The 16807-nt window shown below is 34.2% G+C and overlaps 1 protein-coding gene across 2 annotated transcripts in view; it reads left to right on the top strand.

The window, feature by feature from the left end:
* The window catches only part of Klhdc10 (kelch domain containing 10), a 61847-nt gene that overhangs the window by 12550 nt on the left and 32490 nt on the right, over positions 1–16807 (top strand). For both annotated transcript variants that reach the window (XM_071611895.1, XM_027950115.2), the window contains exon 2: positions 16012–16098. In XM_071611895.1, coding sequence (XP_071467996.1) covers positions 16012–16098 — 87 coding nt within the window. The remainder of the gene's footprint in view (positions 1–16011; positions 16099–16807) is intronic.

Here is a 16807-nt window from a genome sequence, read left to right as displayed (position 1 = left end):
CCCACCAGCAGTGTACAAGTGTACCCTTTTCCCCACATCCTCGCCAGCACTTGTTGTTCTTTGACTTCATAATGGCTGCCAATCTTACTGGAGTGAGATGGTATCTTAGGGTGGTTTTGATTTGTATTTTTCTGACTGCTAGAGATGGTGAGCATTTTTTCATGTACTTGTTGATTGATTGTATGTCCTCCTCTGAGAAGTGTCTGTTCAGGTCCTTGGCCCATTTGTTGATTGGGTTACCAAATCCATAATTTGAAATTTCATTCATATACCATGTCCCTTTTTAACTTCTGCCAAAATCCCTCTTACGGGCCATGCACTTATTATACCACTTGTATTCAGTTTGCTGAAACTGAAATATGTGGTCTTTCTTTATTGTAAGGTTTGTGTCCTTTGATATCTCTTTTGCCTTTCTTGATCCTGTGGTCTGTATCCCTTGCTTTGTTTTCAGCAATGTCTGTGCCTCTGTTGTTACTTGTCATGAAGTTAGCTATTGGATAATTTTAGGCAGGGGAATGATGCAATATGATTTACATTTTTGAAAACTCCCTCTGGCTGCTAAATGGAGAATTGATTGTAGCAAATGGTGAACATGAAGATGGAGGCCATTTAGGAGACTGTTGCGGGTTTCTAAAAAGACATGGTCATTTGGATTAAGATACAGTGTATAGGTGGTGAGAAGAGGTTGGATATGAAATATGTTTTGAAAGTAGCATTAGCAGGATTTTCTGTGAGATATGAATGAGAAGAATCATGATGATTCCCAAGGTTTGTCGTGAGCAATTAGATGGGTGATAGTGTTCTTGTATGAGATGGAAAAGACTGAATGGAACAGGATTATGGGAGTAAATCAAGATTTTTGTTTTAGTTTTGTTAAGCTTGAGATGTCTACTTGACCTCCAAGTAGAGGATACTGGGTAGCAATTTTCATATAATTTAGACTCAAGGGAAATGTGGAGGCTTGAATGTAAAATTTGATATTATTAGCATACAATGATATTTCAAACCATTGGATTGGATGAGATCATCAAAGGTAATTTTTTAGAAAAAATTGTGTAGAAAATTGTAACACTTGAAATTGAGAAGGAAAGGAAAAGCAGCAAAAGAGTTAAATTAAAGATAGGAGGAAGGCCGGAACTCCTTGGTTTCACAGATGATAAGAAAGTGTTTCAGGAAGGAGGGAGAGGTTACTTTGTCTGATATTGCCTGAGAACTTGAGGAAGATAAAGTTCTAAAATGGTGGACACTATTACTAATAGTACAGTACTGTAGGCTATTACTATGGGTTTTGTAGGCTTTGTGGATTGACTCAGGAACATTAATTATTTACAGCATGGGAAAATATGTTCAGATTTTCAAAATAACAACTGACATATTAATTTAGAATTTAGAAATGCAGCCTAATTTTTAATAGCCTGTATACTTTGCTTTTTTTTTTTTTAATATTGGGAATTGAACCTAAGGCCTCATGCATGGTAGGCAAGTGTTCTACTACTGAGCTACAGTTCTTTTTAATTTTTATTTTGAGACAGGGTCTTACTAAATTGCCCAGGCTGGCCTCCTGCATACCTGGCCTCCCTCATCTTTTTTTTTCTTTCTGGGGTACTCGGACGCTTTGAACTCAAAGGTGCTTAACCACTGAGCAACATCCCCAGCCCTTTTTATTTTTTATTCTGAGATAGGGTCTTGCTAAGGTGCTTAGGGACTTGCTAAATTACTGAAGCTGGCTTTGAACTTGCTTCTCCTGCCTCAGCCTCCTGAGCCACTGGGATTCCAGATGTGCACTACTGCATTCGGCCTCCCTCTTCTATTTTTAAGGCCACTTCCCCTTCTTTTTAAAAATGACTTTAGTGGTTTTGAAACCTTAGTATCATTAGACTTTTACCTGTATAATGGGCAACTTGTAAAACATAAAGGTAATGCTTTTTTAAACATGTAAATATGACTTCCTGTTATTGAACTCATTTGTTTACACCCTAAAATTTTTTCATTGTTTTTTAAAACTGAAAGACATTGTGTAAACATAGTAAAATCTTATAGCATGTAAGGAGGGATGTGTTCCATTTGAGATCCCTTGTTCTCGGAGTCTTTGTCCCTAGAAGTATCATCTGTTAGAGTCTCTGGTCTGTCTTTCCAAAAATATAATTTATATATGTATTCATATGCATGTGTTACCTTTATTTTTAAACAAATTAGAGTACAACATTAGGTATTCTTTTTGCACCTATTTTTTTTAAAACTTAAAAATGTATTTTGGGAAAATTGTTCTGCGTTAGCACATTTATATTTATCACATTCTTCTTCATGGCTGAAAGTATTATGTTGTATGGATGTACTATAATTTACCAACCACCCAGTTGATAGATATTTAGATTTTTTCTGATTTCTACTATGTAAAAACATCGCTGCAATGCAAGGTGATAACTATTGACAACTTGCCCTTTGACATCTGTGTTTTAAAAGTGTACTTTAGATTATAGAGCTTTAAAACATATGTATCCCTTTGTTTTGCACAACCTTTCCCATCCAGCTTCTCTTTTAAGTCCTTATGTTTTATTCCCTTAATAATACTAGTTAGGCACTTTCATATTTACTTATAACCTATTAAGGGCTAGATACTATTTCTGTCCCTGTTGTTTATAGGTAAAGAAGTCTAGGCAAAGGGTAAGACTTTGTCCAATGACATGTAGCAAGCAAGGGACAGAAACCAGGCAGAGTGTGGTTCTAAAATCCTTGCTCTTTACCACTCTGCTGCCCTCTTCTCTGTACCCTTTTCTTTCTTTCTTTTTTTTTTTTTTTCTTTTTGTATTGGGGATTGAACAGGGCACTTTAACACTGAGCTACATGTACCCCAATATTTTTTTTATGTTTTATTTTGAGAAAAGCTCTCATTAAGTTGCTGGGAGTCTCATCATGTTGCTGAGGCTCTGGCCTTGAACTTGGGGCCTCAGCCTCCTGAGTTACTGGGATTTCAGGTATGTGTGCCATCTTGCCTGGTTCTGTTCCCTTTCCTTCTCCGTTCTTTCTGTTACCATCACATTTAGGCTTTTATTACCTTAAACTGAACTATACTGATAATGTTTTTTGCCATTCTCAGGTTTTCTTTCCTGATCCATCTTGTAAGAATAAAATTAATCTTCCTAGTAAGGGACTGTAGTATTGCTTTCCAGATCAAAATCCTTCAGTGGCTTCCCGCCTCATTTAGAATCCAGCCCGATCTCATTCTCTTCCCTTTTATATTCTCTAGTCCTCATTAAATTTGTGTCTTGCTTTATTTAAGATATAAACATTGGGGTTGGGGGTTTTAGCTCAGTGGAAGAGTGCTTGCCTAGCATGTGTGAAGCCCTGGGTTCAATTCTCAGCACCACACAAAATAACTAAAATAAGGGTCCATCACCAACTAAAAAGTATTTTAAAAAAAGATATAAACATTGACTTGTCTGTAAGACTAGAAAGCAAAGAAAGAGAAGCTTGAGATTATAAATAATCTTTGGAGTTTCTTGAGTTGTTTCCCTTTTTACACACAGTAGCTCCTTGCCATATGGTTTCATTAACAAACTGTCAACTCAATTAATTTGAACCAGATGTGTAATTGATCAAATGCTAACCACAAATATTTTGGTGTCACATAAAACAAATTACTTAAAAACATGTACAAACCCGAATATGAAATTTCTAATGTGTACTCTGAACTTGAGGTAAAATATATTTAGCTTTTACACACACATATATGAAGCCTTGAAAATCATTCAAGAATATAACATCTTAAAGTTAAATAAAAATTGGGGGGGGGCCAGGTGTGGAGTATACAACCTGTAAACTTAGTGATTTGGGAGTGGGAGCCAGGAGGACTGAAGTTTGAGGCCAGCCTTGCAACTGAGTGAGACACTGTCTCAAAAAATAAAAAGGGCTGGAGATGTGGCTCAGTTGTTAAGCACCCCTGGGTTCAAAACCCAGTACCAACACCAAAAATATCTTTTTGGACTTTCTGGGCATGGTGGAAAATTTTTTTGTACCTAAATTATGATTTTAAGTCAAACTTACCTGTGATTTTATAGAAAAAAACACTTCAATGCAGAATAAATAAATAGAAATAAATACTTTTTTAAAAAAGTAATAAATAACACTTGTAGATACAATCATTTATCTGTTGGAATTTGCAGATTTTCTTTTGCTTAGTTCTGTAGTCTCACTTGCAGAAATAGGGAGGGGGATCCAGTGGCTCTAGAGAGGTAGGCATCTTTGGTGTTCTTTAAAAGGAGGGAGGTTGCAAATTTTTAGTTCAAAAAACATTATCATAATATATCAATTTAAAAATCCAGATTTCCTGTTTAGTATCCTACACCTACACTCCTTAGCACAAAGTCTTTACTTCAATGATTTTTTTGGGGGGAGAAAGGTGATCCTCAGGACACTCAAGTATCCAGAAGCAACTGAAGACCAAATAATGTATTCTGAACATTTTTAAAATATATATATTTTTTAGTTGTAGATAGACACAGGGTCTTGCTGGATGCTGAGGCTGCCCATGAACTTTCGATCCTCCTGCCTCAGCCTCCTAAGCCAGTAGGATTATAGGTGTGAGCTACCGCGTCCTCTTCATTTTTTTAAAACCTGGGGTCCATCAGTTCATGAGTTTATGGATGTTCTTCAAGAGATTATATTATATGTAAAAATTTATGAATATATCTGCATTTTTCTATGAAGAGAGCTAATGAGAGATACATATTTTATTTTTTTTTTAAATTTTAATATTTATTTTTTAGTTTTCGGCAGACACAACATCTTTGTTTGTATGTGGTGCTGAGGATCGAACCCGGGCCGCACACATGCCAGGCGAGCACGTTACTGCTTGAGCCACATCCCCAGCCCGAGATACATATTTTATATATATATACATATTTATATATATATATATATACACACACACACATATTTTTTTTTGTATATATACACTTTTTTTTTTTAGTTTCAATGGAGACCAATGCCATCCTCCCAAAAGTTAAAATACCAGTCCTGCTGGGGTGGGCCTGGCACTTTTTGTTTTTGTTTTTATGTTATATATTTATTTTTAAAAATAAGCTCACAACAAGTCAGCTAATCTGGTGTCTTAGAAACCATTACAAATAAGTAGTTATAAGGATCTTGGTATATTTGTGATTCCTTTAAGGATTGTAGAATTTTTAGTGCTTTGGAGACCATCTAGTATATATATATGGTTCATAAGCCATATATAGTTAATTCTTCCTAAAAAAAGATTACACTGAGCCAAAGGATGGAGTTTTTATTTCAAAATGTATTTCAAAGCCTTAGCAGCCATTCATAAACATTAAGAATGTGATGACACTATTTTAAATCAGAGTGCTCCCAGGAATTTTTATGTTTATTAGATTCAGATTTAATATTTTAATCTAGCACAGGTTTATGAATTATAATACTTTCTGATTAATATATGTAAATATGTAAAAGTTCAGCTTGTTTCTTTAGAAGAAGAGTCTGAGAATTCAGTCATTCGTAAAGATAAGTAGTTTCAATATCACATCTGCCTGTGCCCCTTTGCTCCCCTAAAGACAAAAACTCAACTAATGAGACTATTTTTTCAGCAAAGGGATATTTGAATAACAAATATTATAAATCAAAATGACAAAGAATAATTTAAGATTTGAAAATATTGCTCAATGTGCTGTGATTGCTTCGTATGTGTAGAAGTTGTTCTATGACAGGCCTACCTTTTTATATAAAAACTGAATAGTGTTGGAGGAGGCAAGAGAATGAAGTGAAAGAAGCAAGATTGCAGCATGATGGGAAGGAGTTCAGTCAGCTGTGAGACTTTTCGTGAACAACAGAAATAAATAGCAAGCAACAGAGAAGGCAAGAACCAGAAGTTTCTATTCATTAATCCATTTGTTTCTCTCTTAAGAATAAAATTTTTTGAGATGATTTATAAACTGATACCTATGAAAATAGAATGTTTAAAATAAATATCTATAGTGTGGCTAAAGGTGGAAGAGATTATAGCATGTCTGATGTCTAGGGGCAAATAGTCACTTTGCCTCAATAACTTCTTAAATTTCTATTTCTTGTGTTTGTGTTAGGGAAGTACCAGAGAAGAGAGTAAGTAGTCAACAGCTATTCACATCCTAGCTAGAAGATTCATAAAGGCATTAGAGTGCATGTTCAAGCTACCACAACAGTTGTTCTTAATCCATTTCTTAACTTCTAAAAACCCAAGGGATGGGAAATATTACCATTATTCTATTAGTTACAATGACTTACTATGGTTTTGGTTTTTAATGAGGAAGTGACATAGTATAATGGGGATAATATTAGAATTCTAGAAGAGAAGAGCAACTTCTTTGAGGGTTAGGGAGACTGTACCTACTTCTTGTTGAGAATCGCTGCCTTAATATTCATTATTTAACAAGTATTAAGTGCCTCTATTAGATGTATCTTTTCAGTTCCCCAAATTGCATTAACTAAGAGCGTTATAGTGGTTAAGAGTAATTTAGGTTCAAAATGCATGAGTTTGAATTCCAAATTTTTCATTTGCTTCCTAAGTGTGCAAAATACTTTAATCTTATTGTGCCTTAGTTTCCTCATATGTAAATTGGGAATTATAACAGTATCTTTCTCATAGAATTAATGGAGAGGTAAGTTCTCTTAACAGTACTATTAAAGTTTGCACTTGTGACTAATCAAATCAGAACACAGGGCAATATAGCTTTCTAATTTATATTTTAGTTTGCACTTTTTCAGATAGCATTTTGTTTTAAAAATGACTTTGAGATGTAACTGTAGCCTCTAAGGAAGATTGTACATGAAAGAAGCTCAACAGAGCTAAGATATGGGTTCAGATTTTCTTGTGTTGAAAGGTGAAAGGTAGAAATTTAAAAATATGTATATGTAAGTGGTGGGCACAGGTACTCTATAAATGTTGATTCTTCTAAAATTTAAAAGAATGCTACTGGGGCTGGGGTTGTGGTTCAGTGGTAGAGCGTTGCCTATCATGTGTGAGGCACTGGGTTGGATTCTCAGCACCTTATATAAATAAGTAAAAAATAAAGGTATTGTACCCATCTACAGCTAAAAATATTTAAAAAAAAAAAGAATGCTAGTTATTTAACAGGTGGGTCATGCTAGCCCAAAGTTTGCCATTATGAAATTTTAAAAAAGATGTTTCTTCTCAGTAGACCTTGTCCCATGGGTGCATTTGGGTAAAGTGAAGACTGGGTTTTAGACACTTAGCCTGGAGCTCTTATACAGTGAGCAACCAGTGCAACTCTGCAGTAATTTTGAATGTTATTAATTTATTTCCCTTTTGATTTTTTTTTTGTGTGTGTGTGGTGCTGGGGATTGAACCCAGGGACTTATACGTGCAAGGCAAGCACTCTACCAACTGAGCTGTATCCCCAGCCCTGCTTTTGAATTCTTTATAGATGCTGGATTGTATAGTTATACCACATGGCATAGCCTCCTAAGAAAGAATTTCTAGATTGTGTTCTCTATCAATAGTTTAATTATTATAATGTTTATGATGTTTTAGATAAATAATTTTAAACATCATCTATCCTATATCCACTTAAATGCTTTTTAAATTCATATTTGTTTCTACTTGATTTTTATATTTTTTATTTTAAGATAATACAGGTTCCCGTGAAGTTTTAAGAAACAGTACTGAGAGATCCTTATATCCTTCATCCAGTTTCCCAGAATGATAGCATTTGTTAGTATTATACATTAATAAAGCAAGCAAACTGAAATTGATACAGTCCACTAACCTAACTCAGATTTCATTAGTTTTACATGCACTTCTTTGTGTGTGTTTGTGTTGAGTCTACATTTTTTTCCTGTGTAGATTTGTGTGACCACCACAGTCAAGACATGGAGCAATTCCATCACAAGCCTCCCTCTTGTTGTTACCCTTTTATAGTCATAGCCACTTCCCCTAGCAAACGCTTGGTGACTATTGATCTGTTCCCCATCTGTATAATTGTGTTATTTCAAGAATGTTGTATAAATAAAATCATATGATTCTGTAACCTTTTCACATTGACTTTTTTCATTCAGTATATCCACTTAAGAGCCTCCAAGTTGTTCACATATCAGTAGTTCATAGAGGTAACACAGTTTATTTAATTCATTCGCAGAAGGTCATTGGGTTCTTTTCATATTTTGGCTATTAGGAATAAAGTTGTTATGAACATTTGTATATATATTTTTGTGTGAACATAAATTTTCACTTCTCTGGGATAAGCCCAATAATGTAATCGCTGAGTTGTGTGGTAAGCACATTTAGTTTTGTAGGAAACTGCCATACCCTTTTTCAGAGTGGCTATACCATTCTGTTCCTACCAGCAATGTTAAGCCATCCAGTTTCTGTATGCTCACCAACATTTAGTGTTACCACTCTTTTAAAATTTTACCCATTCTGATGAATATATGGTCCCTAATCAGTTTGATAAAACTGTATTTGGGCAAAAAAGAACAATTTTGCTGGTTTTAAGAAACTCCAGATTAGCTGATGTTTCCGTGCCTTCATGTTACCATAGAATGAAACTCAGGTCAATTGACTTAGAAATTGGCCCCCAATAGTGTAGTCCTTTTGAATATTAGCATCACTGTCATCCACAAACCAAAGTCATCTTCATATTGTTATGTCCACAGGCATTTTTGTTTTGCACATAAAAGGCACTTAATATGTATTTACAGAATAAATTTATATTGAGGAATGGATTTACTCATCTGTGAACATAGCAGTTACTATAAGGATGTTATAAAGTCCAACTATGTAGGAAGGATGGTTGCCAAGTCAGCTAGCCACAGGATTTTAGAGACTGAAAGAATGGTCCTTAAAAGGAAAAAGGCAATCAAAATCTCTCCTCTTCTGTATAGAGGCACCGTTTACTTAGATCTTCAGCTTCTCCAAGCAAGATTTTTAAATTTTCAACTAGGTGCAGTGGCAAAAACCTGTAATCCCAGCTTCTCTGGAGGCTGAGGCAGGAGGATCATAAGTTCAAGGCTAACCTCAGCAATTAAGGGATGCCCTAAGCAACTCAGTAAGACCCTTTCTCTAAATAAAAGATAAAATGGGGGGCTGGAGTTGTGGCTCAGTGGTAGAGCACTTGCCTTGCACATGTGAGGCACTGGCTTCGATCCTTGGCACCACATATAAATAAATGAAGATATTGTGTTCATTTAAAACTAAAGAAGAAAAAAAAAAAAAAGAAAAAGGACTGGAGATATTGCTCAGTGGTTAAGGCCCCTGAGTTCAATCCCCATTCTCCCCCCACCCCCCCTGCAAAAAAAAAAAAAAGATTTTGTAATTTTCAGTGTAAAGATCTTACACATTATTTGTTAAATTTATTCATAGATATTTTATGGTACTTTTTACTATTTGGTAACTTTTGATGCTATTATAAATAACACTTTAAATTTTTCATTTCATAATTATTTGTTGATAATTTAGAGGAATACACTTTTATCTTTGGATATTAACTTTGTATCCAGCAACTTTCTAAATTTACTTCTTGGTTCTAATTGTTGATTCTTTGGGATTTTCTACTTAAGGAACCATGTCATCTATAAATAACAATTTTACTTCTTTCATTTCAGTCTCTAGTCCTTTTATTTTTGCTTTTCTTGTCTTATAACTCTAGCTTGACTTTTCAGTACTTTTTATTGAGAGAACTGAGCATGCTTGTCTGGTTTCTGACCTCCAGTGAAAGTGTTCAGTATTAAGTATAATGTCAACTATAGGTTAATGATGTTCTTCTTCTTCTTTTTTTTTAATCAGGTTGAAGAAATTTTTTTTTCTTACTTTACTTAGTATTGAATTTTATCGAAAGCATTTTCTGAATCCATTGAGATTACCATATGTTTTTTCTTATTCCATTAAGGTATCCATTAATTAATAATACATTAATACATTGTATTAATACATTAATACATTAATTAATACATTAATACATTGATTAATTTTGGGGTGTTAAATCAACCTTACATTCTTGGAATAATTTTATTTGCTCATGACATATTAACCTTTTTATGTAACTTCAGTTTGATTTACTAATTTTTTTTAGAATTTTTGGGAAATGTTTATAAAGGATATTGACCTATAACTTTTAATGTTCTTAACAGGTTTTGATATCAGGATTCTAATCTCATAAATGACTTTTTTTTTTATTCTTTGAAAATGTTTGTGTCTTACTTAAATACTTAGAGGAACTCACCATTGCAATGTTTTATACGATTCTAAAATTTATATTTATCTAAAACCTGTATTATCACTTTCTATATCCTTTTCTGAACACAAAGTCTTTAACATTCTTCTGCTTTCCCTTCTCAAAACTCCTCTTTGTATTCCTGCAGGTACTTCTGTTGATATCATCTGAATCAAGAGTTTTGAATGTTAATAGTAAAGTTTTGTCCTTCTTTTTTCCCCCTTATCTGTGTTTATTTAGACTTGAAGTTTCTTCTGTTTACTCTTTTCTTATGCCTTGTTATTCTTAGATTATTATTTATTATTTTATTCCATATATATATCTTTGAATTCCCCCCAAACCCCCCACAGTACTGGAGATTGAACCCAGGAACCTTCAGCCTTTGAGCTACATCCCCAGCTCTTTATTATATTTTAAGACAAGGTCTCACTAAGTTTCCTAGCCTGGTCTTGAACTTGAGATCCATCTGCCTTGGTGCTCTGCTCCCCTCTATGTAGTTAAGTTACAAATGTGTGCTATTGTGACTGGCATTTTTTAGTAAAGATTCTGAGAGAAGCAAACTTTTGTGTACTTGCACATCCATAGTATCTTTTTCTCCTATCTTTGAACAAGAGTTTGGGTAGGTTTAGAATTCTAGATTTAAAAGTGTATCTCGTTGTCCCAGGAACATTTGTTGAAAAGATGATTAATTCCCCACTGAATAATCTTGTCACATTGTCAAAAATCAATAGATTAGCTGGGTGTGATGGCCATGCCTGTAATCTCAGTGGCTTGGGAGGCTGAGGCAGGAGGATCTCGAGTTCAAAGCCAGCCCCAGCAATTTAGTGAGGCCCTAAGCAATTTAGTGAGACCCTGTCTCAAAAAATAAAAAGGGCTGGGGATGTTGCTCAGTGGTTAAGTGCCTGTGGGTTAAAATCTCAGTACCAGTAAAAAAGGGAGTTCATAACCCACTTGAATCGAATGTATGAAATATGATATGTCGAGTTTTGTAATGTTTTGAATAACCAATAAAAAAAAATCTCAGTACCAAAAAACAAACAAACAAACAAGGACAGTGGACTGCGCTGGATGCCATTGGTGCTCACCTGTGATTCCAGTGACCAGTGACCATTGAGAGGCTGAGGCTTGAGGCCAGCTTGAGCAATTTAGTGAAAACCTGTCTCAAAATAAAAAAGGGTCAGGGAGGTAGGTAGCTCTGTGATAAGAGTGCTTACCTAACATTTGAAAGGCCCTGTATTTGATCCCAAGTCCTACAGAAAACACAAACAAACAAACAAAAAATTAAAATAAAACAAAAAATGAAAATTAAAAATCAATAGCCAAATGCATGGTGCACTCCTGTGATCCCAATTACATAGGGAGGCTAATGCAGGAGGATTGCAAGTTTGAGGCCAGCCTGGGCAATTTAGTAAGACCCAGTCTCAAGATAAAATCTTAAAAAGGGATGGGGGATGTAGCTCTGGTAAAGTGCCCTGGGTTCAGTCCTTAATACTGGAGGGAAAAACCAATAGACATAGTGTCTGAGTTTACTTCTGAACCCTCATTTCTGTTCTGTTGATCTGTATTTCTGCCTTTATGCTATTACTACAGTTTTGAATGCAGTTATCTTTGTAGTAAGTTTGAAATCAGGAAGTACAGGTCTTCCAACTTCAAAATTGTTTTGGTATTCTGGGTTCCTTGCATTTCCACATGAAGTTGAGGATTAATCTGTTCATTCAGCAAAGAAAAAAAAATAGCACGAGAGTGCTCCATTCTCCATTCTCTTTAGTATCTTAACTTTTAAAATACTTTCTACTTTTTCACGTTTGGATCTTAGGTTTATGCTCACTCATCCTTATTGGAGAGTCCTTGTTAGCCTTCTGTGAATGTCACATCTATCTATTGTAACAGGTCCCCACTGATAGTGGGAAGGGATGAGAGGGCAATGACACTGAACGTGTGATGAGATGAAGTGTACCAGTATGCCAGTCCTCTTTAGCATAGCTTTCTTTTATTCTGCCTAATTGTTAATATTCACACAGACAGGGCTCTGTTCTGTCTGTCCAAGCGTTTACACTCATTGTTCCTTCCCACACAGGACTCTTGTTGTCTGTTGCCACAATTCCCATCTGGGAGCAAATACCTCTATTCCACAACTCTTGACTTAAACAGGTGGAATGGGTGGAAGAGGTTAATCTGCTGTGTAACTTCTGTGTCACCCTCAACTAATTGTACTGTAAATTTTGTAAATTGTTTCAATTTTTCCTGCTGTCTTCCATCTCTGGGCTTATTTTACCCTGTGAACTTCTACCATTTGTCCTAGCCCTTTATTCTGGGAGTGTACGTACTCTAGTTTCCTCCTTCAGTCTGATTTTATCAGCTTTTCATCTTGTAGTGATTCCTCATAGTATTAGTCTTGCTTTCTTTTCTTTTCTTTTTTTTTTTTAACGTGTGTAAAAGCTTTTTTTTTTTCTTGCTTTCTTTTGATTATGGATTTTTTTTAATGGCTTTGTGTTATTTATGAGATGGGGGTAGCTGAGTTTGCTTGCAGTGTGTTTAGCTATCACCTTGATCTACTCAGTGACTCTGTATGTTGTCTTTATGGTGAAGTAAACGTACCAAAAGAAGAAAAAAAAATTTAAAAACTTCCAAAAAATATTGATGAAATAATTGAAGAAATTATGTTTTTTATTTTGATGAAGGTTGCAAGCAATCACAAATACAGTTTGGCAGTTTGAATGCATAAAATGAAAACTTTCATGAACAAAAGTTAAGACTAGCAGTGTATATGAAATTGAACAGGCATGTGTTTCTTAAAAAAAAAAAAAAAAGAGTAAATACATGTTTGTTAGTGCTAACCTGCTATTTGCTGGTTTACCTTTTTTCCTGCTTTTTGAGAAAGAAGAAAGGTGGGTTCCGAATTCAGTGTGTACCTTTCCTGAATAACCTCCATAGAGACAACTTTAGAACTTGCCCATGACGGTCATGTTGGTTGTGAGAGAGAAATATGCCAAAAGTGTTTGAAAGAAGCTCTGAGAAAACATTTAAAAAAGGATCTTTTTTTTTTTTTTTCTTTGCAGTGCTGGAGATTGAACTCAGGGTCTTGCACATGCTGGGCAAGAGTTCTACCACTGAGCTACACCCAGCCCAAAAAAGGATCTTTGATTACAGCTTTGGTTCATTAATTTTCAGTGTCATTTCCTCAGTAGTATTCTAAAGTAGTTTTAGATTTCAAATGGCAAATAAAATAATATGTTATAAAGCTTTCAGGTAACACATAAGGTGATGATTATCCCAACCCAATCATAACCACTATTAACACTTTTTTGTATGTTTCTTTCCAGTATTTTTAAAATCATACTTTAAAAAAATTACAGTAGTGTTGTATTGTTTTTCTTCTAGTCCAAAATAATGCCTATTCAGTGAGAGAGCTTAGAAAATAAAGACTAGCACAAAGGGGAAAAAATAGAAATCACTCCTAATAACCACCCAAAGATAACCACAATTAAAATTTGATGTATATTCTTCCAGTACTTTTTTATAAATATACACACTTTTTTCTGTACTAAAATATCACACTCTAATACAATTTTATAACTTGTTCATTTGCAATAGATTGTGAATGTCTTGTCATGTTAATAAACAGACATATATACTATTTTTAAGTGGTTAATAGAATATGAACATATTTAAGTATGTTTATTTAGCATACTTACTTAACCATCTCCCTATCATTGGACATTGAAAGTGTTTCTAATTTGTTACCATTATAAGTAATACCATAGTTAATATCTTTGTCCATACATCTTTCTATGCATCTATGATTGTTTCTTTAGGAATAGATTCCTAGAAGTGGAATAGCTGGGTCAAAGGGTATGTACATTTTAACACTTTTGATACATAAAAATGTCAAATTTTAAGCTGATCACTTGTTAATAATCTGTCTTGTATTGCTACCTAATTGTTTTATGTGTGTCTTGTCTCCCTGATTAGAACATAAGCTTCTAGAGGGTAAGGGAAGTTTCTTACAGTGTGGCTTCCAGTGTTGGATTCAGGAGCCATCAACACATATCTTATTGATTGAAAGCAGTGTTTCTCCAGACTTTTGGATGTCATAAACTTATAAACTCAAACATATATTTATTTATTTTAAAGTAGACATAACCTTGCAAGTATTCTATTTTTCTAAGAAAGAGTATTAAAAAACAAAACCAATTACCATTTTATGTCACTATTATCCCATAAAATACAAAATATTGAATAAGAAAAAGTTTCAGATCTGTGAGAAATGGATAGGACTTAAAGCAACATTTTAGCTTTTTGAAAAACTTACTTCCTTGTCCATATTTTTCTCATTTTGTGTTGGGTTGGGGATCTTCATCTTAGCCTAGTGGTAGACTGTAGACCAATATTTGGGAACCACTGATTTAAAGATTTAGAGAATTAAAAGATAAACCCTTTGAAAGATAAATAAGTCTCCCCTTTACCCACAAATCCATTTCTCCACAATATTAAGGGCTTGTATGCAGGTAATGGCATTTCATTACACAGAATTTGTGTATCTCCATGTATAAATTCTTTAGTAAGCAAACTAGATCTCACTGATGGACATTGAAATATACCTCCAATTGCCAAAAACAAAGACTATTCTTTTTCTAGGGAATTTGAGACAGGGTAAGTGTGGTATAGTACAAGAAGGCAGGTTTTAGACTCAGAATGCCTAGGTTTGAGTTGTGATTCTGGCATTCATTTACTTAATTTTTCTTTGGCTTTCTTACTTATAAAATGATGATAGTATCTTGTTCAGAGTATTTTGACAGTTTCCGTTACAGCACTTACTTGATTATAATGTTGTTATTTGCTTATACATCTGCCTTCCTCACCAGAGCCTATGCTCTTAAGGATAGGAGTCATATCCATCTTTTGCAACCCTGGATTGTAGCACAGGGATCTAGGCATAGCAGGTGCTTGATAAAATGACTATTGAATCAGTACAGGATTGTTGTGAGAATTATATGAGGAAATATATGTGAAAGTTCTTTTTAGCTTTATTCACGATACAAACATTAATTGTTGTTATTGTCAGTAAGAGCTATCCTTGGGAGCTCTCGAAACTTTGGGAAGAGAGAAATATCACCCCATTTAATAGTTTCATAAATGCATTGCATTTTTTTCTGTTCTATAAGAAAACAAGTTTTAATTGAGGTTAATAACAAGCTAATGCATTTCCTGAGAAGGCAGATGAACTTCCTCCACTCCCTGGAAATGCCAAGATAGTAAATGTTTGTTCTGTTTGGTTGCTATCATATAATTTTAATTATAAGATCAACTTACTTTGTGCTTAAAAGATGGTGACCATTGATTTATAACTAATAAAATAAGGGTACCGAGCCGTGAAGACAACAGGAGCCTATGTTATGCCCAGTTAGTGTGGGGTAGGGCTCCTTTTTTGACATTCACTGACCTAAGAAAAATATGTTGTTTCTAATCTGTTTGCAAAGCTTCTGGTAAATTTTTGCCACAAGATGGCATTGGTGATTACTGAGTGCACGTACTATTGAACCAATCCCCCAGAAAGGTGCACACAATTGTTTACATTCTTGTGGGGATAAGAATTTAAAATTTTCATCACTGCTTATATATTAATTTAATTTTGACTTCCAAAACAGAATTAAATGCTACTGTACATCACTTTCTTTCTGTATTCAAGTATTGTTTTGTTTCCTGTTTTTCTGTCTTTATAACTACAGTAACTGTATTATTTGCCATGTGTTGTATGTGTCTGACTTATTGCTGATAATTGTGGTAACAGGTAAGAAGAAAATACGATGGGACCCAGTTAGGAGGCGCTTCATTCAGTCCTGTCCCATCATAAGGATCCCTAACAGGTTTTTGAGAGGTGGGTGATAACTAGCAAGAGATCTGTGCTTCATATGGGTTAAAGGGGACTTTGAATGAATTTTCTAAATCCAAAACTGTTTTCTTAAAAAATTGTCTTGAATAGCTAAATTTGAAGTAAGAAAAGTCTAGAACTTAGTTTTAAACCTGTGCTTCATATTGTCCACTGTTAGAACTGTAATTATAAGTTTTGGGAAGTTAGAATCTCTTAATATATATTAGATGGTAGAAATAAATCATCTCATTGATATCAGTGGTGTTCCACTGTAACTATATTAGAACTTTGAGTAAATAATCCATAAAATATGAATGTAGGAACAATTTTATAGATATGATTCCAAGGAAAAAATAAAAGATTAATTTATGTGATAGTATAAAATATCCCTTTTATGTTAGATCCCATCAATAAAAAGATAAGGGGGACATATTTGTATCAAATAGTTAATATCATGAGTATATAAAGAATTCTTATAAAAGCAAATGCCCACAAGAAAAATAGGTAAAGAAATGTGAATAATTAATTCATAAAAAAGAAATGCCAATATATATTGATATATATCAATATATATATTTATTTTCACTGTTGTAAACATGACAACTAAAAATATAAGATGTTTTCATTTGCTGGGGTTGGCATACACTAATTATATGGGAAAACAATGCTCAGATGGAAGAAGTATAAATTTTATGCAGCCTTTCTGGATTCAGTT

Source organism: Marmota flaviventris, chromosome 1 (assembly GCF_047511675.1).
Source record: "Marmota flaviventris isolate mMarFla1 chromosome 1, mMarFla1.hap1, whole genome shotgun sequence".
In the NCBI taxonomy this organism is placed as follows: Eukaryota; Metazoa; Chordata; class Mammalia; order Rodentia; family Sciuridae; genus Marmota; species Marmota flaviventris.
This window is presented reverse-complemented; position numbering and strand designations above follow the sequence as displayed.